The sequence below is a fragment of the Phaethon aethereus genome, assembly GCF_964289735.1.
Source record: "Phaethon aethereus genome assembly, chromosome: 1".
In the NCBI taxonomy this organism is placed as follows: domain Eukaryota; kingdom Metazoa; phylum Chordata; class Aves; order Phaethontiformes; family Phaethontidae; genus Phaethon; species Phaethon aethereus.
The window spans coordinates 89,431,863-89,458,313 of record NC_138575.1 but is presented as its reverse complement, the minus strand read 5'-3'; the positions used below and the strand labels follow the sequence as shown (position 1 = coordinate 89,458,313).

Genomic DNA, 26,451 nt, shown 5'->3' with positions numbered 1-26,451 from the left:
AGACTGCAATGCAATTACAGCTAGCAGAAAACAAAAAAAGAGATTTCCAACTGAACTGCTCTCTCTTTCTGTATTGTTATTCATATGCAAAAAGGCAATGCAAATACTTGCGTTAGACAAAATGTTTCCAATAGTGCAAGACGAAAACACCTTCTCTGTTAAATTGGTCCAACTGGCTTGTGATCTTGCATTTTGAAAACACTGAACACAAATTCCCAAACGTAGAAAGGACCTTGGTCTTTCTGAAAATTATTATTTCTTTATCTAAATAAAAAGTAAATTTATAGCAGGGTATGTATAATCTATCCCTTCTGAGATTTTGGTCTAGCCCTGGGTTCTACTTTGAAAAACCAGAAAGACCAAAAGAAAATACACCACTCCCCAAACCACCACAACCCCAAAAACCCCTAAACACAAAACCACCCTTACAAACCAATCAATTAAGACATCCTCCCTCCCCCCCGCCCCCGCCAAATCATACAACCCTTGCAGTTCAGTGAATTCTGAAGCACTGTAAATGAGACTTACTGTTGCTTAGTTCTTATAGTCATGCACTCAGGCACAAAACCCCTTCACCCAAATAGGTTTTGCAAGAAAGAGAGCAAAAGTTGTAAATTTGAATACTGGCCTAAAGAATGTGTCCTTTTTGTTTTTTAAAGGCTGAGATGATACTGGTAGCTACATTAAGACTCAAACTCGCCAAAACATACTGTGCAATTGCCAGAACATAACAACTAGGTTACTATGTTTTTATTGTACCTACTAAACCATACTAGTAAATTAAGCCAGCATGAATGCACTCACATAAGTAACTTCAGTTTGCCACACAAACACCTACTATTCAACCTTTTTTACAGGTTCATAATTAATAACATTTATATATTAATAATAATTTTGAAAAGATAGCATCCTCAAGTGGTAACCCTGAAACATGAATCATGAAGTACATTCATGAGCTAGGAAAAAAATCCAACCAAACACCCAAACGCGAACTGAAGGATAATAAATGCTGACACTATGACAAAAGATGGCCGTAAGCGCATCTAGATAAGAATTTAGCCATGAAGAGCTAGGAGAAAGGCAATGAACAAGAAGGTAAGAACAGTTAGAGCGGCTGCAACCAAAAGTTCATCTACAACAATGTTTTCTCTATGACGAACACCCAAAAACAAGGGCCTAAGTATGAGGGGAAGACAGAAGCAAAGGGGGGCACGTAAGCGCCTCGTGGATACTCCCCCCACATTTGTTGCTCGGGGCCCTCCTGCGGCAGGGGCGGCCCTGCGGGCATGACAGGCTCGGAAGGCGGCACAAAGCGCTGCGAGCGGCAGTCAAGGCACTCAAAGCCCCCGGGCGGGGTGTCGTGCCCCTGCCCGGGAGGACGGCGCTGTCTCTCCCACCTCTTGCAGCCCACCGCGCGCACCTGGGCTGCCGGTAACCCGCACCACCGGGAGCGAGGCCGGCGAGCGGTCAGCGGCTCCACCCAGCCCCTATCAGCGCGGAGCCGCCGGCAGCAGCAGCAGCAACGGCAGCCGCCTCCTCCCATCCCCACCGAAGCGGCCGCACAGCAACTCACGGGCAGGGCGCGCCGCTGCCAACCCCGCCCGACCACACGGGCTCGGTCGGCGCCCGTTCGGCGACATCACCCAGAAAAGCGGAGCCACCGCCTCCGCGCGTTTCCGCTTCCGGGCGTAGCCCCACCCCCCAGCCCTAGGCTGCCCAGCCGCCGGCTTCACCGCCTCGCTTCCGGCGAGGGCTCACTCCGCCCACGTCGGTGACGCACTTCCGGCCGCAGCGGGGCGCGGGGAGGGGGAAGGCAGGCGCTTGGCACGTGTGGAGCTCGGTTGGGACGGTCGGGTGGGGCGGGACGGGGTTTTCTCGGCGTCTTCCCTCCCTTCCCCCCACAGCCCGCCTCTCCCCTCGGCGCCGCCATGGGCCTCACTCGACAGTACCTGCGGTACGGGCCGGCCGCGCTCTTTGGGCTGGTGGCCAGCGCCAGGGGCAACGTGGCCTTCGTGGCGCTGCGCGGCGAGCGGGGCCGCTGTGCGGCCGTGCCGGCCTGCGAGCACGTCTTCGTGTGGGACACGCGGAAAGGAGAGAAGGTGAGAGCGGGGCCGTCCCTGGGGCTGCGATGGTGGTGATGAGGAGTGGGAGGGGGCGGGGGGAGCGTAGTGCGCAGCGCTTTTGGGCCATCATGTGTTTTAAGGGAAGTGTCATCTCCACAGCTTCGCCCCTTTTCGGTAGGTTGAGCACACCCCTTGAGGTTTGCTTGTGGTGTGAGTTTGCAGCTCTGGGTGTACCCTGGCTGAATGTCGCTGTTGATCCTTTGAGATTTGCCTTTGGTACATCAGCTGGGGAAGAGAAATTACTGCCACGGTGACTGGAAAGCTGTTCCCTCTTTAGCTGTCGACCAGCAACAGCGCTGTGTAAAAGTTCTGGGGTGAAACAGGGGTGTCATGGAGTTTGTGTTTTGGCTGTGGAACTGGGCTTCCCATGTGAAAGTTGTGTCCTACTGGGGGCTTGTGAGCTGTAACCTTAAGGGCTTTCCCACATATTTCCTCCTGTCAGATTCTGAAGTCATTGCAAGTACTCCTGTTCATTACAAACTGAATTCAGGATTTCCTTTAGCAACCACTAGAGTGGTGACTACTGGCATGTTGTTCTGGAGATGTTTTTATTACTCTCAAGTTCTTGTGCAGTCTGTGGAAAAGCAGCTCTGTCCTATACCTGAGAAAGGCCAAGCAGGACAGGATGAGTCAGAAAGAAGCTTTCAGCCTTTACTCTCGAACAATGTTCCTTGCTCTCTGGCATTTAAAATGCAGGGGCAGAAATTTGGGCTTCTGAGTTCCAGGTCTCATTCTACACCAGTTCCCTGTTTGATTGTGAGAAATTACTTTCTTTCTAGCTGCTGTCTGCCTTGTAAAATGGAGCTAATGACATTGTATTTGGTGCATGGAGCTGAAAAATGAACCTCTGAAGTGGCAGCAGCACTCAATTGGAAGTTCAGTAGAAGAGCAGAGTATATTCTTTCTGCTGTGCAAGTATCTGGCTCTGACATGTCATTTATCAACATTATATGTGTTTTGTCTCCTAAAAATTGCAGGTTCTTATCCTTAAGGGTCTCAAGCAGCAGGTCAGTTGCCTCTGCCCTTCTCCAGACGGGTTGCACTTGGCTGTTGGGTATGAAGATGGATCGATCCGTGTCTTCAGCCTCCTAAGTGGAGAAGCAAATATCACTTTCAATGGACACAAGGCTGCAGTTACAGCCCTGCAGTATGACCATCTGGGTGGCCGGCTAGTATCTGGCTCAAAGGTGAGAATTGCATGTCTGGAGGCCAGCCCTTTCATAGAGATGTTCCATGGAGGAGGCTGAAAGCTGACCTGCACTAAAATGTTTGGTATTTTAAGTGGGTTATGTGGCCTCTGCCTATGGCCAGAGGATGGCAGGGAGAGGAGTTAGGGCTGCAAGACAATGATGGAGTTGTGGAGCCCAGGGTGGGGAGAGCAGCAGGGGCTGCAGGGCAGGAGCAGGGTACTAGTAGAGCTGGTAAAGTTCAAGGAGCTTGTGAGGTCAAGAATAACAAAAGTGACTCAAGCTGGGGCAGAGGTGCATTTATTGGTCTGAATGCACCTTTGGGGAAGGAATGTCACTGGCAGTAATCATCCCTGACATTCAAATTCAAAGTGATAAAGTGTGCTCGCAGGTAATCTTTTCAATCTCATGGCAGAGGTAGACATTTTGCAGAGACAAATGCCAGTGTCTTGGAGACATCTGTCTGTTCCAGGACACAGATGTCATTGTGTGGGATGTCATCAATGAGAGCGGGCTGTACCGGCTGAAAGGACACAAGGATGCTGTCACTCAAGTCCTTTTCTTGAAGGAGAAGAACCTGTTGGTCACCAGGTGAGCCAGGCTAAGCATAGTGGTTGATAGGAAAGCAGCCATGGTTTTACTTGCAATTTAGACATTCTAGGTGCTATAGCCAGTTATGTTTTCCTTCTCGACTCATGATATCTCAGACCCACCAGCATCTTAGAATATGATTTTGTCACATCCACATATTTTTTTAAGTCCGGTGCCTGAATCCAGATGTGGTAAGTGGAACTGAAATGGCTATCCTGAAAAACAGAGTTTGGAAGAGGATTTAATTTGCTGGTAAATATAGCGATTTAGAATTATTGTAACAAGGAATAGTGATATGTTCATTATGTATGTAACCATTTTGCTGTTTATCTTGAAGAATTAAGCAGACACCTTCTGTATGTGTTATTCACACAGCAGTGTGACAGAAAAATTGCTTCCTAGTAAGCTGTATTTGTAGGAATGAATTAAAAGATGATAGATTTCTTTTTAGTTGGTTTTCAGTTATTCAACATGAGCTGCTAGTTGACTGTATCCCTTTAATAATAAGTGGTGGAGAGAAGATACTCTTGCTCAAATATCAGTCAATCATTTTTTGTTTATTAATATGTCATCTAATAGCTTAATAGAAAAGTGCATGCAATCAGTTTGTAAAATTAGAATAAGTTTCTTGTGCTTTTTTTGCTGTTTCAAGTGGAAAAAGTAGTATTTTGTTGGTTTGGCAGATGATGCCTGTTTCTCAATGCAATTTCAAGTCTTTGCATGTCAGCTTTAGACATGCTTCTAAATTCTCTCAGTAGCTAAACTGAGATTGTATATCTCCTGACATAAGAGGACATGTTATCCTGTTCTCTGGAGATGCAAAGTTTTGCTTCCTTACTTAGTCTGGTTTGTTTTTTTTTCCCCAAGCAGCTAACTGCAGTCCTTTGTGTACAGAATTTTTTGTGATATTTTCATATGTCTGATTTACAAGTACCATTGGATCCTATGTAACAAGAGATGAATTAACTAATAAATATCACTTGTAATCAGAACTTTTTTGTTCTGAGCAAGTTTAGTAATGGAACAAGTTTTATATTTTGATTTAGTTGAAACTTACTGAAAAAAATAGGCTCTAACAAAGTTACCAAAAATAAAAAAAAGTGTTAAGTGTTGTAGGGTGTACTGAAAAAAATCTGTTCAAGTTTCAAAAAACTTCAAATTACTTTTCTCAGGTGCTCTTGTAGTATTGGGGTAGCATAATGTAGCCAGAAATGTTTTCAAGGAGATCTAATCCCATGAGAGCTTGGAAAGATTTAAACAGCTGTAATTCTTTGTGAAGAGGAGCAGCTCCAAATCACTGTTCAAAATTAAGGAATCTGCTTTTCTTGTAGCCTGGTCAATGCACAGGCATGGCACAAGCTGAGAATGTGGAGGGGCCTTTTAGAGTCAGCTTTAGAATTAATGAGCACTCTACACTTACTGTTCTCAGCCTAAATAAGGGAGAAAGGAGGCTTCATCATGCTGGAGCTTGCAGCTGAAGGAGGAAACAGTTTTCAATGACTTGCTAGATACTTTTTTGCAGTACCTTTGTATTGCTATACTTTGTTCTTGCATAGCTTGCAAACTTCAATGTCTGAGCAGCTGCTCTGTGATATGTTGTGGCATGTTTTAGATTTTTTGTATTTCTACCACTTTTCTAAGCAGGTGAGCTCTGGCAATCTTTCCTCATGCGTTTAGTTTTTCTTTGTTCCAGTGGCAAAGACACACTGGTGAAATGGTGGGATCTGGACACCCAGCACTGCTTCAAAACTCTGGTTGGACACCGTACTGAGGTAAAGAGGATGTGTGGGGAGCTGTTGGGGTGGAGAGACTTTGGACTACATGTCATGGCTCATTTCGCACTTTCCCTGCTCTCAGGAGTTGTAAACTGGCACCGTGATACATTTTGCTTGTCATTAAGCTTTAGAGAGAAAATGAGAAACTTCCAAACTTTCCAGGACTTGTCATCAACATGCAGTGGGTGACAATTCCAATACGGATATCCTCAGAGGAGGATCCAGTATTTTCTTGGTTGCTGCTTAAATAAATCAATCAAAGATGCTCTTGCTGTTTTTATGATAGTTAAAGGAGCCATAAGCCAATTCCTCATACTGTGCCTCTGGACAGGTGTGGGGGATGGCTTTGATATCCGAAGAGAAGCGTCTGATCACTGGGAGTGCTGACAGTGAGCTGAGGGTGTGGGATATTGCTTATATCCAGGAGGTAAGATATTCCCTCTGTTACCCCTCACGGTCTTGCCTAGCAGCTTGTCTTTGGACTAAGATGGGACTGGAACAGGTTGCTCAGAGAGGTGGTAGATACCCCATCCCTGGAAACATTCAAGGTCAGGATCAGGGTGCTCAGAGCGCTGTCCAACTAGTTGAAGATGCCCCTGCTCATTGCAGGGGAGCTTGGACTAGATGACCTTAAAGGTCCCTTCCAACCCCAATTATTCTATGATTCTATGGTTCTATGAAATCTGATTGACCTTTTGGGAAACAGCCAAAATAATGTCTTTGGTGTCTGAGGGGTCCAGAAGCTGCTCTTGGGATAGACTTTGCTGTTTTCTGTGTTTTGAGCTTTCAAGTGAAGCTGTGAGCACTTCCAGAACAAGATTTCCAGTGTGTGCCAGATCTTCCTGCCTTCTGGCCTACAGCTAGAGAAGAGAGTCTTGTGGGTAGATGGTAAGCAGAGGAGGACATGGAGTGTTTGGTGCCTGCAGGCATGCTATAGGCCACTCCTTTGTTGCAGTGTATGCTCACCACTTGTTCCTCCAGGGGAATGAAGTGTAAGAGGCAGAAACCAGAACGCTGTAGCTCGTGTGGTTTAAGGTACTCCTTATGTTTTGGGTTTTTTTTTTTTGTCTGTGAACAGGTAAAAGACCCTGATGAGCCAGAATCCAAGAAAAGCAAAGGTTCTTCACCTGGAGCAGAAGGAAACACTGAAGAGGATGAGACCCTAGAATTGGATGAGCGTCCTGAGGAAGTAAGCTCAGTTTTCCATGCTGTCTGTGGGATTGTGTATCTAACCCCATTTACATGGTGCTGCTTGCAGAGCCAGTAGTTTTAGTCATTCACACATTGCTCCTCTGTGTTGGATTTATAAACTGAGTGTCATATTTAGCCTTTTAGGGAAAATGTGATAATTCTTGTCTTGCTTCATAACATCTTCCTCAGCAGCAGTTGCTGCCTCATCTACCTGCAGAACATCAGAGGAGTATGTGTGTCAAAACACGTATGTGTTATTCTCCACTGAAAACTGTTTCTTTGCCTTCTATTTGGGGAGGACTCACAAATGTTTTAAGTTTGGCAGTGCTAACAGAGCTCTTTCATCAAACAACACAGGAATAAAATAGTTACTAGCTGGCTGGCAGCTGCTGAGTTCAGTGCTGATGCTCAGCTTTGCAGGTCAGTAGCAGAAACTGAGAGGTCGGAGTTGCACCATAACAAAATATGGTGTGAGATTCAATTACAGAAAGCCGTTCCCACTTGTGCTGCTGGTGGAGACTTTACTGAATCTGTCTTTCTGCTAGAACTTTCTGGGGTCCTCAGATTTCAGACTACTTGTAGTTATGGTAGATACCTGGCTTCGTTAAATACTTTTCCAACTTCCTCTCCAGAGGATTTCTCTGTCTTCAGCTGCCTATTTAAGAATCTCTGTTCCTGCCTTCTCTGCCTCTTCTGACAGAAGAACTGAGCTCTGCGGCCTTTGTAGCATAAAACTTCAGCCCCATCTATTAAATGGTTATGGTTTGACAGTAAAGTTGTTATGCTTCCACTGAGACTGTCGATGATTATTTTCAGCTAATATGCAACAAAACATAACGACATAAGCCTGTAGCTCTCACAAATGCTTGCTTTGTCCCTAGATTATCCTTGCTAGCTGTCCTACCAGGAGCCTGTAGGTTCATTGTCCCCTCTTCTCGACTTCCCTTGCCAGTAGGTTTCTGAGTTTGCTTGAGAAGATCGCTTGACCTTTCACAACAAAGTTCTTCTCTTTCTTTCCCTATAGCGCCTCATAAAGTGCAGTAAAGTTGGATCCATCATGCGGGAAGGGAGAGACCGAATAGTTACTCTTGCCACAGATCAAACAGGCAAGATTTTGGCCTGCCATGTAAGTAATGTTGGGCTCTGGTATTGAGCTGTAGAGGAGGCTGTTAGAGACCCTGGGTAGTTTCTGTAAGGGCCAGCCAGGTCTTTGTGTGCTTTTGACCTTGTTTGCTCTGTCTCTAGGGAACAGATGCTGTTCTGGAAGTGTTTTCTGTCCTTTCTGAAGAGGAAGTCCGAAATAAGTTGGAAAAGAAAATGAAGAAAGCAAAGAAAAAAGCCAAGTAAGCAGTCTTTTGGATGTATTTGGATGCTGTCTGTGTCCAGAGAACTGTAAGAAAAGCACTTCAGCAACACTGGTTGAACTCTAAGCTGCTAGTCATTCTGTCTGTGCTACCTGTTGTATTTTGGGGTCACTGATCCTGTGCATCCTTGGTGCTTGTCTGAGCAACGCTGCTCCCAGAGGCTAAGGAAATACCTTTCTTTCTGAGTCTTCCCCCTACAAAAAAAAAAACTAGTATATGCAAAGGAATGGACATAAAATGGGTTTTTCAGAGCTGCTTACTTCTACCTGACATTTTTATTTACATTGCTTGGTGCATCAAATGAAGTCCTTGATAGGACATACAGGAATGAGAGTTCCATCTGAGATGTCAGAGTGACTGATACCTCATCTCCTGTTTTGCAGCAGGCAGAGATACAGGTGAGAGCTTTCTTAATGTTTACTTAAAGTGTCTCTCTGGTTATCCTGGCACTTAACAGGTGCCTCGCAACAGCCCTTAGGGGGAGGTCTATCTCCAGGGTAGAAATTGAAGCATAGGGCATGTAAATCTGGAGATGCATTTTGGCAAATGGCTGAGGACTTCTGGTGAGTGGTAGGAGATGAGCAGAAGCTGATCTCCCTCTCAAACACTGCTTTCTGTTGTCTGTTTTGTATCCATCTTTCTAACATGCCTTGTTCAAGTGCTTTGGCTCCAGAGGAGGTTGCCTTTTTTTTAGGACAGTTTGTCTTTTTAGTAGTCTGCGTTCCAGCATGAACTTCACTGTCTCACCCCTTTCTTAAATGTAGTTAGCACTGCTGGGTAAGAGTGTGGTTGTTTTCAGCAGGCTAAGTGGTTTCCTTATGTTTTTTTCTGTCTCTCTGTTTATGTTGGCTGTGCTGGGTTATTTGACTGTCCTCCATTATCTGACATTTCTAGACAGAACTGTGAAGAGGAGCCTGAAAAGAGTGTGGAGCTGAGCCTGCAGGAGGAGATTCAGCGGGTCACTAACATCAGAGCTTCTTCTAAAATCAAGTGAGTGGAAAGCCTGTTGTAGAGGCTGAGCTGTGGTTATGCAGCTACTCGGGGAGAACTCTGCCCAGCTCAGTACAGGCAGAGGTGGAAGAAGCTTCCCCCTTGACATCTGTAACCGAGAGGCCTACCACAATCTCCAGTCCATTCACACCTCTTCCACAAATGGTCCCCTTCTTGCACACATCTGTGGCTTAGTGTGCACTTCCTTGTGGCCTGCACTCTGTGTTCCTCTTTCTCAGTTGTTCTTGGTGTTTGGTCCCTCCTACATTTTGTCTTATTGGCCCTCTGTACAGCTCTGATTTTGTCTAATCAAACAGGTCATTTGACTTGATTCTCTCTCCAAAAGGAGAGCTGAAGATCATACTCCTGCTCCAGAATAACATCATTGAGTCGTACAACCTGAACCTGTCAGCACAAGTCCCACAGGCTGTCCGTGTGTCCAAGATAACCATTGGAGGCCACCGCAGTGATGTCAGGACATTGACTTTTAGCTCTGACAACATTGCAATTCTCTCAGCAGCTGCAGAGTCTGTAAAGATTTGGAACAGGTACACAGTCCAGTTGTGTCAGTCCCCTCTGCCCTATATATGTCAGTCTCCCAGAACTCAGGGATGCTGTGTTCAGAGAGGCAGTGCTAAGGCAGAGAGGATGATGGAGAAATACAAAATAGCAAATGAAGTAAAGGAAGTAAATAGAAAACTATTCGACTTCTTTCCTTATTAGGGAAACTGAGAAGCTATAGAGCTAAAACTGCATAATTAACTCATGGAGTTTGATGTTGTAAAGTAGCACTGAGGCTAAGTTACTAAACTTATGGCAGGTATGGAAAGACAAATCTCTAAACACAAAGGTCATACACAGCAGTCTGGTATAGACTGTATTTTGTTGGGTTTTTTCCCTTTTAAATGGGAGGTACTGTTACCCTAAATTAGCTACTGCCTGTTCTTTAGGGAACATGTGGGTTTCTTGACACTTTGCCTGAAGGATCTAGTATTAGACTGAATATGCTGCTGTTTTGATCTAGTGTTGTCCCAGTATTTCCTGAGTGGTGCTGATTTCAGGCTCTGTTTCCTTTGAGCATGCTATCTTATACTCCTTCCTTTCCTGAATGACAGCAATTGCTGTTTGAGAACAGGAGCTCTGTCCTTGCTCACAGCAATAAGTCATGATGGTGGACTATGAATGCCACATTTTTGTGGAAAATGTTCTTAGCAATAATGCTGGATAGCATTTGGGTCATAGGATGATGGTGGTGTATCTTCTGGCCCCAGGTGAAAAGACAGCTGTAGGCAGAGGCCACTCTGGAGCATGTCTTAATTAAGTGGGCCAGATTTTGTGTCTGATAAGAGGTTTTTGGCTCTGCCTTTGTCCACAGATCGACCTTGCAGTGCATTCGGACAATGGACTGTGAGTATGCGCTCTGCTCACTCTTCGTCCCAGGAGATCGACAGGTCATCATTGGCACCAAGGTAAGTATAGTGTCCTTCTGCACTCCAGACTCCCCAGGTCTGGAAGTATGTTAGGAAAATGTTGTTAAGGCAGTCTTGTAGAAAATGCATTGTATCTCCTGATCTGGAGCACTCTGTTTTAGATGTAAAAACTTCTCTGGCAGTCAGGTTCTGCTCTGTTCCCAGACTCTTTATGTAGCTCTTGTGGCTTGAGCTGGACAGCTGGGGAGAGGTTTGGGAAGTTCCTGATGGAGATTGGGGATTTGACCATCTGTGGGTAACAGCCATCTAATGAAGCTGGCTGTTTGGGAGATGGGTGGCAGGGGTGGTGTTCTGCTAGGAGCTGTCATGTATCATGAAGGTGGAGGGACTGATTTTGTCCTCTGTGATATATCTTTTTCCCCAGACAGGGAAGCTGCAGCTGTATGACCTGGCTTCTGGGAGTCTAGTGGAGACAATTAGTGCTCATGATGGGGCAGTGTGGTCCATTGCTCTTTCACCAGACCAGGTAACTCAGCCACCTGTCTAAGTATCATCCATTGCACATCTTTTCATGTAGCTCCTTCCTGTAGTGCTGTGTTTGTACTACTGATGGGAACTCCTTATTGTGGCAGGTGGAGGATGCAGCTGGTAGTGTCTAAGAACTTTAACTGTGGATATGTGCACAGCTTGATGAAATATCTCTCTAGTTGTGTGGCACAGGGCAATGAGTGTTTGGGCTGAGTGGGCCCATCCTCATCACCTCATCTGGCTTCTGCATGATGGAGAACACTCGGACTTCCCTGGTGGAGACCATGTGTGCATCAGTACATACCCTGTGGATGTGTTCCAGCCGTGGAAAGCTTCAGCCCCTTGTAACCTGCTGCAGTGGCTGATTATCCTCCTTGTTAAATTTGCTGCTTGTCTGCTAGATTAAAGATCTCTAACATGGTGATGTTTTTTATTTGTGTTGCACTCTTCCTGAGTGACCAAATCATCCTCCCCATCTATCTGATGGTCATTAGGCTCAACTTTGTCCCTGCAGGATGTGTTTTCCGGGCTCTTAATTGTTCTTGTGGTACTTTTTAGATTACCGTAGTCTTTTTTTTGCAGGTGGCCCTAGGATCTGGGTTCCCTGTCTGATAGGCATTATACCAGTGCCAAATGCACCAGTGCCTTTTAAATCCATCCAAGGACTTAATTAGCTCTTTTGGTGCTAGTTCTGCAGTGAGAATGTGTATTCAGATAATAATCCACTGTGTCCCTCAAAGCCTATTTTGGGGCACTGCTTTGTGGAAGGCATATATGTGGGACTTAGACCATTACTTCCTAATATATAAATTAATGTTTTGGTTCTCTTTGGGCACTCTTTGTCAGATAGGTTGAATAGCTCTGACATTATATAAATACATTTAATTGGTTATTTTTCTAGTAATCCATAAAATCTGAAGCAGCCTAGTGTCAAGTTATTAGGTATTTCTTAAGCTTTGAAACCTCTTAGCTGGTCTTGAATCCATGGAGTATGTGCTCTGTTGAACTATAGTATCCTAGTTATGTAAATGAAAATGTAACAAAAGACCAAGAGGCGTTCCTTGCACGAGCAACACTGTTACTATTACCAACTGCAGCTTTAATCTTAAGGACGATTATAATCCCTATCAAATTAATTTTCCATAAGCTCTTTTCTCCATATTCAGTTTACTTTGTTTGATGGAAACTGCAGTGACCTGTTACTTCTATTGACCATGCTCAGTTACCAGGCCTGCCTCTTTATGGTGTACATTAGTTTCTTCCTGGATCTCACCTAGTATTTCTGAAGTTGCTGAGAATGGACGTTGACAGTTTAGAGACCTCAATTTGGTCTGTAAAAGTCTTGGATTCAGGGGATCTGAACCATTGATTTATAAATGCCTGATATAGGTAGCTGCCTTCTGACAGCCTTGTGAGTTATTGGAGCAGTTTTTCATCACTGTCTTGTAATGTGATTATGGTATGTGGGTTTTTTTTTTTCTCTGAGCACAGCAGATGAGAAATGTTTACTGAACCCATGTTTACTGAGCATTGCTGTTTAATAGTTCTCATACTTCCCTCTAGAAGTGGGTCAGTACTACTGGAAAGACTTTTTTTTTAAATGTTCCCATTTTACATGCACACACTCACTCTATTTAGCCTAACCACCGTGGCTGTAGAAGTCTGTCTGTGTCTTTTACTCCTTCTATCAGTTTTTCTCCATTACCCCAGTTCAGGTTCATATTGTTTTCTATCAATTTCTACTTTCTTCTGTTTGCTGTGTGTCCTTTCTTATTTTTCTTACATGGTCATGTTGCACTAGAAGCTGGAGTGGTTTTTAGTGGAATCAAAACCCTAGCAAGTAATAACCTGCCTAAGATTCATTCACCCTACAGATTAAAGCATATGGGATGGATTTTACCCTTGTTCTTAATGTAAAAGGGATAATGTTGAACTGTTCTTCCTTTAGAAGGTTGTGCTTGTGGGCTTGTGCAAGGTGTGTGTGATCCAGTAACAGTGGGAGTGTCAATTTGCCCACAAAACACAAGCACATTATTACCTACAGCTGAGAGGACTGCTTTCAGTCCCAAAGTTTCGGTCTGTGTCTTGATTTACATTTGGAGTCTTGTCTTAGACCTCCCTGCCAGAGCTTTTGAGAGTGTTGTTGTTGCCCGGCTGATGGGTAATGCATGCTCAACCAACCAAAGCAAGTGCTGCTGGTGGTGTCCACTTAATAAGTAATACTGTAGGAATGTGGGACATGTCAACACACCAGGAGGTTTTTGAAAATTCCTTGCGGTAGAATTTCTCTGGGTTATAGCAAAAGTGGTTTCACAATAATTTTTTTGTTCTCCCCTGCAGCGTGGCTTCGTGACGGGAAGTGCTGATAAATGTGTCAAGTTCTGGGAGTTTGAGCTTGTGAAGGATGAGAGCAGTGGTCAGAAAAGGTGAGAAAATAAACCTTTCTAGACTACACTGAGCTGCAGCATCCATTGTTTTTGGATGCTTTGGCTTTTGCTGTGCACTGTAAGAAGTGCCCATGACGTGTACGTGGAACACATGGAGAAGAGTGTGAGCTTAGTGCTGTTTTGTGAAGGTCTGAGCTTAGCTGGGGAAGGGCACTTGCCACATTCTGATCCCTTGCTCATGTGTGAGGTTAGCTTCTAACCACAGGATGGGCCTCCAGATTAAGCAGTAAATTTAGCAGTGAGGTTTATCAGCCTGCAGTGCCGTGCTTATTTCCAGTCCTGTCTTGTTCCAATCATAATGAGGAATGGGATGCTGCCTGTTAGAATTAACTTGTTTTCTCAGGGTGCAATGTGGGAATTGTATTCATACCTCTTCCCAACTTGTTTGTTTGGGATAACAATTGATTTTTTTTCCTCTTCTTGTGGCCAGGCTTTCCATGAAACATGTGCGCATTTTGCAGCTGGATGAAGATGTTCTCTGTGTGCGCTACAGCCCCAGCCAGAAACTGCTGGCTGTCTCCTTACTGGATTGCACTGTGAAGATTTTCTACATTGACACGCTCAAGGTGCGTGGCCAAATATGGGCTGTGAGGCTGTGCAGGGAATGACGTAATTGTAGTCTGAAAGATCAGGAATACATAGGAAAAGTGTCTTATTTATTGTGGGACACTAGTAAGAATCAAAGAGACACCATGCATCCCACTTCAGGTGTCTGTTTGCTAGCAAACCTGACAGAACCATGGCTGGCCCACACTGGGGAGAAAATAAATTTTTTTCATCTGGAAAGTGGTGTGAACCTGCGGTTGGCAAGGTTCATTCTAAACCCTGTGGGCATGGTGGTACTGCAGAGCTGCAAGGTGCTGTAAGGGTGGGAGTGGATGTGTCGCACATGGCATTTAATAGGTCATAGCAGAGGCAAAGCCTGGGGGAGGAGAATCTTCCTTGTGAGTGGTGTGGTGGTTTCGTGACTTGTGTATTAGCATGTGAATGTTAAGGAATATGACACAAGACAGACCAGCACTGACAGATAGGCAAAGAGAAACAGAGATAAACTCCATAGGCAGTGGTGATTAGCACCAGAATTAGCTCAGCTTGCTTGGGTACTTCCACCCTTCTCTCAGTTCTGCCATCATTGCCTTGCTACTAACAGTGTTCAGAGCAAGAATGAAAGTGTAGCAGTGCTAGAAAGAGCTCCTGAGGCAGAGCAGAACTAGCCTGGACCTCGAGATTTTCGCACATGTCTACCCAGCATGTCTAACTGAGATGCCTTTCTTCTGCTTCAGTTTTTCCTCTCTCTGTATGGACACAAGCTGCCAGTGCTGTGTATGGACATCTCCTATGTAAGTATCATTAGGACTGTGTGTTAGGTGGGACTGTGGTGATGTGGATGACTGCGAGAACCTCTGCTGGCAAAAAGGGCTCTAGGATAATGCTTTCTTGTCACCTCCTTGCTCCCAGCTTAGCAGTTTCTTAATGGGACACAGCAAGCCCTTCCTTATCCTGCAGTCCCTGTGCTCACTGAAGAGGGGTCACGGAGTAGTGGTCATGACAGAACTGACCAGGGCATTTTGTAAGCGACTGGAAATCAAAATGTTGTGGTGGTTCCCTGCACTCTTCTTAAGAACAGCCTGCTCTCTGTTACTCTCAAAGTTACTAACTGTGTGAAAGGAGCCTGAATTCTTTGTTAGTGGGAGCAGAGAGCAGGTGCTGAGGTGGAGCAGCCTCTTCATGCCTGTTCATTCTTGGGCTGTATCTTGCTCTGGGGTGTCCTTGGAATGAGGCTCACTGGAAGCCAAAAATATCAAGATATAGCTAAGGTCTTAAATGCCTGCAGAGGTTCAGAAAAGAGCCAGGGTGCTGTCAGTAGGCTGTGCCAGTACCACAAGCATGGTCCACCCTGGTGAGAGGAGGTGGAGGGATAGGATGAGAGGAAATGGTCTCAAGTTGCGCCAGAAGAGGTTTAGATTGGATATTAGGAAAAATTTCTTTACAGAGGGAGTGGTCAAGCATTGGAACAGGCTGCCCAGGGAGGTGGTGGAGTCACCATCTCTGGAAGTATTCAAAAAACGTGTGGATGTGGCGCTTCGGGACATGGTTTAGGGGGCCTGGTGGCGTTGGGTTAACGGTTGGACTTGATGATCTTGAAGGTCCTTTCCAACCTTAGTGATTCTGTGATTCTGTGATCAGGAGGGCATGTTTCAGGAGCCAGGTATCTGCCTACTCAGCACTGCTTAATCACTAGTTCAGCAGCAATTTCTCTTGGGTCTGCCAGCCAGCTACCCGCACTCTCCTTTCTCTTTGTTGCTCTGTAGGATGGGACTCTAATTGCGACCGGCTCTGCTGACAGGAACGTGAAGATTTGGGGCTTGGATTTTGGGGACTGTCACCGCTCTCTCTTTGCCCATGATGACAGGTCAGTCAAATCCTGCAGCATCTCTGGGCTATCTTATTGCCAAGGGGTTGTGATCCAGCAAGAACCCTTTTGTCCAGCATAGAGTGGGAGGAGGTCTGCAGCGTTTCCCAAGTGCGTGAATTTGAGCCTTTTTCCCTTCCAGTGTGATGTATCTGCAGTTCGTGGCGAAATCCCATCTCTTCTTCACAGCTGGAAAGGACAGCAAGATTAAACAGTGGGATGCAGATAAATTTGAGCACATCCAGACGCTGGAGGTAGGAAGTTTTGAAGACTTGAATTTTTGGAGAAAGGAATCGGTATCCCAGCATGAGCAGCACTTCCGTCAGGGGCTGGGAGCTGGGTGATGTTCATGTCTTACCTCTTCTGTCTGCCATGCAGGGGCATCACCAGGAGGTGTGGTGTTTGGCACTCAGTCCCAATGGAGACTACGTGGTGTCGGCCTCCCATGACAAGTCCCTGCGCCTCTGGGAAAGGACAAGGGAGCCACTTGTTTTGGAAGAGGAGAGGGAGATGGTGAGAGTTGCATCTTTCCTGCCAGTGACGACTCCCAGACCTGTTTTTTCCCCAGCAGGAAGATACCTCATTTTTCACTGTGGAAGAGCCTGGCTCCACAATTGGCAGACTTGCTCATTACTAACCACAGCCTGGTGTTGAGGTGCCCAGGGTTGACTGGCATGTTTTGCATGATGGTACTGTTGCCCTGATCTGTCTAAAGACATGTAAAGACACAGATGTTGTAGATCCTTGCCTGTCTGTACTGCATTGCAGAGGGCTGGATAACTTGCGCTCTGCCTTGCTTCTGTCTTGCTTCCCAGACCATCCTCTATAGCTGTGGTTTTCTACAGGCCTTGTTGGCTACAGACTTTGACCTTCTCTTACTCTCATGTGCTCCTTTCAACTCAAGTGTGCTTTGGAGGCAGTTCAGCAGGTGGCTGTTGTGGAGTGATGGAGAGCACTGCTCCTGTTAAATGCAGCTTGTCTTGATTTCCCCTTTTCCAAACATGAGAGGTCCGCTCTATCTCAGTAGAAGGCCCCAGAGCTCAGGGATGCTGGAAGAAGCTCCTTCTACTCCATTTGAGCGTGTATTGTGAGGAGTTATAGACTCACAGAAAGGCTTCAATAGGAAGGAAACTCTGGGGTCTCTAGTCCAACCCCTTGCTCATTGCAGGGTAACTTTAAAGCTGCATCAGACTGCTCAGAGACTTGTCTTGATGCATGAACATCTCCAAGGAAGGAGATTTTCCAGGCTGTCTGAGCACCTCTTTCAGTGCTGAAGCACTGTTGGTGTTGGCAGATGCCTTTGTTTCATGTATCCAACTAGAAATTCCTGTGGAACAATTTGTAACTCTTGTCTTTTCACTGTATCCCTCAGAGGAGTCTGCCTTTGTCTCCCCTTCTTAAAGCAGTTCTCAAACCACAGTGGGAGAAGTGTGTAGGAACACGTGCAGAAGCAGGAGTGGATGAGAAACCTGCAATAAATATGGTGGTTGGTTTTTTTTTTTGTCCCAGCCTGTTTGCAGATAGCTGAGTTGATCCATAGGCAGCATCTTGATTCCCAGTGGTTGGTGTGCTAGGAATGATGGTGGTAAAATGAGAGACAGCTCCTTCTCCAGGTGCCAGAGAAGTGTGTTTTGGGTCAAGCTTGAGTAACAAGGTGGGTGTGAATACACCGGTAGTGCATTTACACTGATGGAGCCCTGTTCATGTGAGAGATGCCATACAGGACGCTCTTTCCTGTTGCAGGTTAGGACAACCCTGGGACTTTTCTAGGTTTCTTTCTTCTGTGTTGTGTGCTAGGTAGAAGGTCTGGTGCTGAATTGCTGTTGTCTGTGTGTCAGCTTCGTGGGCTGTCTAAGGGCAGTCCCTGCATCCAGAGCAGAGACCCTGATTTCTTTCTGTCTGGGAGATTCTGGAGTTCTCCGTGGGCTTGGGACCAGGAACAAGTGGCCATTTTGCACTGGCATTGTTGATCTCTGCTGATTTGTCCTGGTTTTGCAACAGGCTGCGTGAAGCTGCAGGCTCCCTTGCTGAACCAGTCTGGAAGGGACTTGAACCCTTGCTTGCTGCCTGCTCACCTGTGTTAATATGTTGTGTTCTCATCCACTGCAGCAACGAGAAGCAGAATATGAAGAGAGTGTGTCGAAGGAAGAGCAGCCTGTGGTGAGTTGCACCGTCTGAGTTTGTGCCAGTCTGACTGTACAAAGTCTGGAATAACTGTTTCTGTAAGAGGCATAGAAGAGGTGTCAGAGAGGACTGATAATTTTCATGCTTTGGGGAGATGCAGGGGGGAAGCTGCTGCTGAAGCTGTGGTTGCCCCATGATGCAGTTGACTCTGGTACTTCCTACAGACTTCAGGAGAGTGTGTGGAGCTGGCCAAACTGGTACACAGTAGCTGTGAATGCTGAAACCTTGCTGTGCTGTTGCCCTTCCTGTCTTCCCCGGTTCAGGTCCACACCAGCTCTGTATCAAGGCTGGGCTGCCTTTTGACAGCTGCTTCCAGGTCCATGTAGTGCAGGACAGGTGGGGAAGCCTGATCCCCCTTGCTCAGATGCTTGGGTTGTGTTGCTGATAGTTTTGACACTGATTGGATCATATGGCCTCTGTTGGCAGAACAAGAGCTGTGTTTACCTGCCTCCCAGAGCTCAGTGTTTGCACAGTGCCTCTGTTCCTGAGGAAGAGCTGTGTACTTGGGAAATCCTGTATTTCCTCAGATAAATGACCATTTTAGGGAATGGGGCTGGTGTTTTTCTTATTATAGACTGTGGTAGGATGCAGGGGGTGCCTACATGTATCAGCTGCGGAAGGAGGGAGCTGCAAACTCTGTATTTTGTAGGTGGCCGGAGAGACACAAGGAGAGACGGGGCTGGCAGGAAAGAAGACTATTGAATCCATCAAAGCGGTAAGATTGTGTGGGTCTGCTGGCATTGCTTTGTGCCTTAGCCCCCCTCCTTGAGAGACTGATGTCAGAGGGTCGGCGCATCAGTTTGAAGAGAAATAACCTATGCTGTCACATAAGGGCAGATTGCCTCTGCCTGCAAGAGCAGCCTGTCCTGCTCCATGACCAACAGGGAGGGGTCTGACTCTGGAGAGTCACACACCAGGAATTATCTCCTCCCGAGATCTCTACAGGGAGCGAGGTGTGAGGTTCCTGTAGCTGCAGTTTTCTCTGCCTGTCATGTGTGGGACAGGGGTTTGCAGCCCAAAGGAGCACAAGGCAGCTGGGATGTTCTCTAGGCACCAGGTCTCTCCCCAAAGGGTCTGCCTTGTCCCATGGGCATCTGTGGAAGGTGGCAATGTATTGCAGTGTCTGAGCCGGGAGGTGGGTAATTTCATGGCCACAGATTTCAACAGTCTGGTGCTCTTGTAAATACAGAGGAAATCCTTAATCTGAATAGTCAAGATGGCCTGACTCTGGCTTGTGCCTCAAACGGGTACTGCTTGCTGGGGGTGGAGTTCAATGTCAAGGCAACACTTGAAGGTGCAGCAGAGAGCACCCCAGGGCAGTGGGGGAAATGAGGATGGTGTTTGACATCTTCAGGACATGACTGATGTGCTCAGAGTAGTGGTGCAGTCTGGAGTAGAGATTGTCTTCCTGAGGGAGATGTCCTGTGATGCTCCATGTCAGCCCCTCTATTTCCACCTCCATTTGTCCAGTTGGACTTGAGCTTTTGTTTGGCTTGTCTAGCACTGATGTGCTGTTCTGCCACGCAGGCTGAGCGGATCATGGAAGCTGTTGAGCTGTATAGAGAAGAGACGGCAAAACTAAAGGAACACAAGGCCATATGCAAAGCTGCAGGAAAAGAGGTAAAAGACTGAGGAATGTACCAATCCCAAGGTGTGTTGGATGTATCCTTCCAGTGCAGGTGGAAATGCTTGGCATGCAGATAAAATCAGGACAGCTGGAAATAGGAGAGAAAACTTTTGGAGAACAAAAATGGCACTGTGCTCTGGGGCATGGTTAGTGCTGTGTTCTTTCCAACAATCTTTAGGTTTAAAGTAGGATGTAAGTTTTGTCCCTAGGAGAGCATGCTGCTGCAAATTCATCCCCAAGCCTATTCTTTGCCTTTATCTCAACACACTTTGCTAAATAAAGGGGCTGTGGGATAAATAAAGGGGCTGTGGGAAAAGTGACAGTTAAGAAGTGGAAGAAAATGTATACACGTTTGAGTTAGTCATATATGTCTGAGAATGAAATTGTCTAGCGGCTGCAAATGAGGCCTTTGGCAACCTTCTGGGGAGGGCAGCAGTGTGGGAATTGCAGGAAAACACTTGATAAAAGCTCTCTACTACCGTGGGATAAAGTTTGCTCTGTGAATATGCATTTGTACACACACACCTGCCTCATTGTAACCCATTTTGTGTCTCCAGATTCCCTTTCCTGTCAATCCTATCCTCCGTGCATATGGAAATATTACAGTAAGTGGAATGCCCAGGCCACAGGCTGTGGGTCATTCTTAGCTGGAGTGGGGCTGGTTGATTTGCTGGCTAAGCCAAAACACTGGGTTGCTCTAGGGAAGCAGGATGTCCTGGTTCAACTGGAAACAAAAACTCAGCACTTTTGCTTGTGCAAAGTGAACACAGAATGTGGGGGTTTTTTGGGTGTGTCTTTTGCAGGGGTGGGGGGTGTTGGTTTTTTTTTTTTTGTATTCTTGAAGATAGGGGAAAGCTAGTTCAAACTTTTCCTGTGCCTGAGAGCACAGGAGGGTGCAGTTGCCATGCTACAGCATATTCCATCTTACACAAAATACCTGAGCATCCACTAGAATATGTAATTGAGAACCCATGTCACTGTGTCCCCAACCATGTGACATCAGTCAGCACTTAGCCAGAGCCATTCTCTCCCTTCCTTTGTGAATAGAGGCATATTTAATTGCAAGTTGAATAGGTTGAACAGGGCTGAATGAAATCTTAGGCTCAGTAGCTAGCAATTTCTTTGGAGGCGGGTGATGTTTGATTGAACCCCACTGTACAGAGAAGGGAATTTGAACCTGTTCCCAAAGTCTTGGCTGGAAGAATGTGCTACTCCAAGTGCTAGACTGCTGGGTAAAAACATAGCCACAAGTTATGACGTGTCCTGTTATGTGGTGAACTGAGCATGTTGAGCATTCAGTATGTCAGACCATGAACAAAAATACTTCATGCACTGACAGTCACTTACCCTCTTTCTTGGGAGAGACTGCTTGTGGAGGACTTATCCCACTGTACCTACGGTGTTGCCTTGACTCAAGAAGCAGGAGCTGGAAGCACTTGAAGGCTTCCTGACCCTGTAACCAGCAGGGCAGCTCTGAGCAAGGCAGAGCTGTGTTGTAGCTGCCCGGGTTTATTTCTGTGGCATCAGTACATCAGTTACTGATTCTACTTTTCTTCCTAAATAATTTACATTGAGAAAATTCCGCATGGTAATGCAAATGTCCAAGTATTGCAGGCTTCATAGAATCACAGAATCACTGAGGTTGGAAAAGACCTTTAAGATCATCAAGTGCAACTGTCAGCCCAACACCACCAGGCCCCCTAAACCATGTCCTGAAGTGCCACGTCCACACGTTTTTAGAACGCTTCCAGTGATGGTGACTCCACCACCTCCATGGGCAGCCTGTTCCAATGCTTGACCACTCTCTCCGTAAAGAAATTTTTCCTAATATCCAATCTAAACCTCCCCTGGCACAACTTGAGGCCATTTCCTCTCGTCCTATCGCTGGTTACTTGGGAGAAGAGACCAACACCCACCTCACCACAACGCCCTTTCAGGTAGTTGTAGAGAGCGATAAGGTCTCCCCTCAGCCTCCTCTTCTCCAGACTGAACATCCCCAGTTCCCTCAGCCACTCCTCATAAGACTTGTGCTCCAGACCCCTCACCAGCTTCGTTGCCCTTCTCTGGACACAGTCCAGCACCTCAATGTCCTTCTTCTCGTGAGGGGCCCAAAACTGAACACAGTATTCAAGGTGCAGCCTCACCAGTGCCGGGTACAGGGGTATAGTGACTTCCCTGGTCCTGCTGGCCACACTGTTTCTGATACAGGCCAGGATGCTGTTGGCCTTCTTGGCTACCTGGGCACACTGCCGGCTCATGTTCAGCCGGCTGTCAACCAGCACCCCCAGGTCTTTTTCTGCCAGGCAGCTCTCCAGCCACTCCTCCCCAAGCCTGTAGCGTTGCATGGGGTTTTTGTGACCAAAGTGGAGGACCTGGCACTTGGCCTTGTTAAACCTCGTACAGTTGACCTCAGCCCATCGATCCAGCCTGTCCAGATCCAGGCTTGAGGTGGTGCCTTTACCTGCTCATGTCATACTAGTACACAGCAGTTTTCACTACACTCTGAGAATTTTTTGGTAATACAAAATATACACATGGATGCATGGGTTTCACTGATAGATAAAAATCCACTACTCTGAGAAGATTAGTTTTGTTTTTTCTAATTTATTTGAATGTATACTCCTAAATTGCATTTTTAATTACCCTTAGGAAGATCCTTGTTTTTTCATTCTCCCCTTTTCTGAAGATTATGTCAATGCCAGATGAAACAGCCTTTTGTCTTCCTTCTAACCACCTGTAATCACTTTACAAGAGCCCTTCTGTCCCTTCCTCCATGGTTATAGGTATATTTAATTGTAAGTTGGACAGACTGCAACAGAAGTGAATGAAATCCTGTGACTTAGTAGTTAGGCACTTTCGGCAATTTCCAGCTCTGCTCTGCATCTGCCAAACACTTTCAGCAGATATGCAGGAGTAGCAGGAATTAAGTCTTTGGGACATGAGTTTGTGTAAAGTTTTATATGTATAATTTGTCTGTTTCACCAAGCTTTTTATCCAGTTTGTACAAGATTCATTGAAATGAATATGAGATGATTTAGCTGGTTGAATATAAATTAGATTTTTCACAATATTCTTCACCAGTTTAGAGTATTCTGAGAAGGCTGGGTGTGTGTCTTGGGGAGGGAGAACTTCTCAGATTGGCAGCTGATTGAAGCTGAAGGGGTTTCCTCTTTGTTATATTCAGCTTGACCTGTCCATCTTACAAGACATGATCGCGTGTTTAACTGGGTGAAATGGACCTTAAGGCATATGTTTGTCCTGGGATGTTTCTTGATATGCATAGCTGGTGTCTTTCCTCTGTTACAGCCTTCTCTGTATGTGCTAGAAGTTTTCAAGAAGATCAAGTCGAGGTGAGTCCCAAGAGCCTTATTACTGAACAGGGTTGTGACTGAGTATCGGATTTCTGGGCCCAGGACTGGCTGGGGTCCTGGAACGGTCTCTTGTGTTGGGTATGGGCAGTGCTAGAGAGTCTGGAGTTACTGTTCCTGGCAGCGTCTTTTGGAGCATGCATGGAATTGGGGAATGGAAATTGTTGGTTCCATGGGGAGTATTGGATGAAGCTTGTGTATGTGCGTTGGCTGCTTGGAGATGCATATGTATGTGAAGAGCAGCTTGGATATGCTGAGGAGGGAAGATTGTGTGCCTGCTCCCTGTGCCAAAAGATGTCTGCTGGCCTGGGCTGTAGTCTGTGCCAATGCACTGTACTTTGTGGACAGTCACAGACCAGCTGTCATGAATGCTTAGTACAGCTTTTGTACCATAAACTACCTATACAGAAGTGTTTCCTGCTCATCTGTAGCAGTGCAGTGGCTGAGACTAATGCTTCTGTCCCTTTGCTTTCTTCTCAGTGAGCTGGAAGAGTCTCTCCTGGTGCTGCCCTTCTCCTATGTTCCTGACCTGCTCAGACTTTTCAATGAATATATTCACCTGGGCTCAGAAGTTGAACTTCTGTGCCGAGCTCTCCTTTTCCTGCTCAAGTGAGTCTTTCGTCTGCCCAGAGAGATCTGCTAGTCTTAGTTCGGTAGCTATTGCTGTCCAGAACCTGGACCCGAAGAAGCCCTAACAGGGCTCTGGTCAGTAGTGGGCCTGCCAGTTCCTCTGGGTCCCTTGTGCTGGTGCATATCACAAACTCACTTTGTGCCAGCTACATGAACAGAGAGGTACTCCTTGCTCCTGGGCTGTGAGTCGGTGTGTTGGGACAGTACAGAGCTGAGGAATATACCCTGTTTCCTGGAGCTGCAAAGATGACATTGCTTGTTGTGAATGCTTGTAGAGTAAGAGTGTGGGGAAAATTTGGGCTTTCTCATATATCTCTCTGTGTCTGAAGCTCTTGGGGAAGCATCCTTGGGAATAAAGATGTGGTCTCTGCCGGAGATAAGGAATCACTGCAGCCCGTGAATGGCGTGTGGCAATGGATTGATCGGATGCAGAGTCTTGACATGCCCAGATGGGGTTGCTGGTCCTGGTCCCCCAAGTGTGAAAGATCCTGCATCAAGGCTGAAGTGGCACTGTTGACTGGGACAGGGTCATTGTAGAGCCCATGCCCTCAGAGAGTACCTCAGCGAGACCTTCCCTTTGAACCACTGTATGTTAAAGAGAAGCTTCAGAAAATAGCTTTTCCAGATAAATCTGCCCATGCCTGTTATATAAGGCTGGTCTGGGGAGGCCTCATTTAAGAAAAATTCTATGTCCAGAACATACAGAGGCTTAGGAGGGGGGCTTTCTGATGTTTCTAAGACCAGTGCTGCAATACATCTCTGCCTGCTTTGTTCCCAGGATACATTTTGGACAGATCACAAGCAACCATATGCTGGTGACAGTGATAGAAAATCTGAAGAAAACCACCATCTCCAGAGTCAGTGAGGCCCGGGTGAGTGCTGCACCCTCCCCTTTTCCAGGATCTGGAATAACAGGATAGGCTAATGTCTGGGAGCATGTGGTGTCCAGTGGGAAAGTTGGTTGGGGGTTTGAGCCCATTTCACCTTCCTTCTGTGCAAATAGGCTGCCTTTTCCTTATGTTCTTCCTGATGTGAGACTACCCAGTGATCAGCCTGCGCTTGTGCTCCCTCCCTCATTTACTCTTGGTTTTCTTTGATGTATATGTTTGGGCTTTGGCTCACTAGTTTCTAAACATGTAGGAGGTAAATAAACAAACTCTTGATTTCTCTTGGGCTTTTCTGTGGGCTGTTAATCTCTCAAATAATGCAGACTGTGCATCTTCCCAGGCAACTTCAGGTGCCTGCTGGCAACTTGTCTTTCAGAAAATACAGTGGATTATAGCTGTTCTTGAGACAACTGTGGGGAACAGAGTGCAGGACTGACTGTTCTACTCAGATGAAGTTTACATTTAAATAACGTTGCTTTTATTTAGGTCTGTGGATTGTCTTGCTTTCATCATTTCTTAGTAGGGGGCAGCAAGTGCAGGACTCTCTGCCCCCTAACAAGCTTGAGATGTGCCCAACAGTGTGGTGCTGGTCTGTCTCTACAGGATGTGCTGGGATTCAACATGGCAGGGCTCCAGTACCTGAAGAGAGAGATTGAGGCCAAGGATGAGGTGACATTTTTTGCTGATGCTACTGACCGTTTTGAAGAGAAGAGGAGGAAGAGGAAGAAGAAAGAGAAGATGGTCCTTGCAGTGCTCTAGCATTTGCTGCCTTGATGGGGTCACATAAGATCAGTGCTAGCCATGGAAGTGTTCTTGTGGCTGACCATCTGTGATGATGTCCGGTGACTGGGACAGTCTGTCCCCTCCCCATGTGGTATAACACAGCATATAACCCCAACTCAGCATGGTTGTCTCCGAGATGAACTCTCTGTAGTCTGCTGCAGATGTATGCATTTGAACTATTTCTGAGGTGGCTGTCAAAGCTACTCCAGCAGAGTGCCCATTAGAAATGGATTTGACTTCTTGTGCGGAAGAGATCACCTCATTCTGGTAGTGTTGACTCAATGGAGTGAATCCAGCAACATGCTGGTGAGACCATGCCCTGTCCAAGGAAGGCAGCTGGCAAGATTTTATGCCGTTTTGACACCTGCTGGTGGTTTGTGGCAGTGCTTAGAGCCTCTGGGCAAAGCTGTGTGACTTCTGCCAAAGTGTGAGAACTTGGTCTACAGCCACTCACTTTTTAGTCGGATGGGGAAAAACATGGCTGCATTCTGTTAAATGCATATTCATATATGCTTTATGAGTCAATGTTGCTAATGGAGTTCTATCCTGTTATTTCTCTAGTAAAGCCTCAACTGCCTTGCCCTGTGTGTCAGTTCTCAAAGGATTTTTTTTTTTCCAGAGAATAAAATCTGTGGGAGAAAATGGAAGGACTGACATCCAGGACTGTGCTAGAGTTGGCAGACTGAGCATGAGAAGTGTGGGTTGTATTGTACTTGCCTCAGTTTTTAGAAATTGCACTGAACTGTTAGAATGTTGTATTTGTCCTGTATCAGACAAAATTATTTATTTTCACAGTGGGGGAAGTGGGGCAGGATAAAGTGAGGAAGTCTCTGCTGCTGTTGGTAAGTTACTAGTTTGTAGTACATGCTGGCTTTTTTAAAAGTAATCACAGGTTTGGTGGATGTGGTGGGGGCTGCTTCCTGGGTACTTTGC

The 26,451-nt window shown here is 46.2% G+C and overlaps 1 protein-coding gene across 1 annotated transcript; it reads left to right on the top strand.

Moving 5' to 3' along the window:
* Positions 1-1,928: 1,928 nt before the first annotated feature.
* WDR3 (WD repeat domain 3) lies at positions 1,929-25,494 on the top strand (the record flags this gene model as incomplete). Its single annotated transcript, XM_082003548.1, has 26 exons — positions 1,929-2,099; positions 3,101-3,310; positions 3,783-3,901; positions 5,595-5,673; positions 6,008-6,103; positions 6,755-6,865; positions 7,892-7,993; positions 8,113-8,210; positions 9,126-9,221; positions 9,539-9,769; positions 10,597-10,690; positions 11,076-11,177; positions 13,520-13,605; positions 14,057-14,192; positions 14,910-14,966; positions 15,939-16,039; positions 16,182-16,293; positions 16,418-16,552; positions 18,149-18,199; positions 18,873-18,938; positions 19,751-19,843; positions 20,408-20,455; positions 23,157-23,200; positions 23,699-23,827; positions 24,627-24,720; positions 25,339-25,494. The coding sequence occupies 26 exons, from the start codon at positions 1,929-1,931 to the stop codon at positions 25,492-25,494; spliced, it is 2,817 nt and encodes a 938-aa protein (XP_081859674.1).
* Between the last annotated feature and the right edge of the window lie 957 nt (positions 25,495-26,451).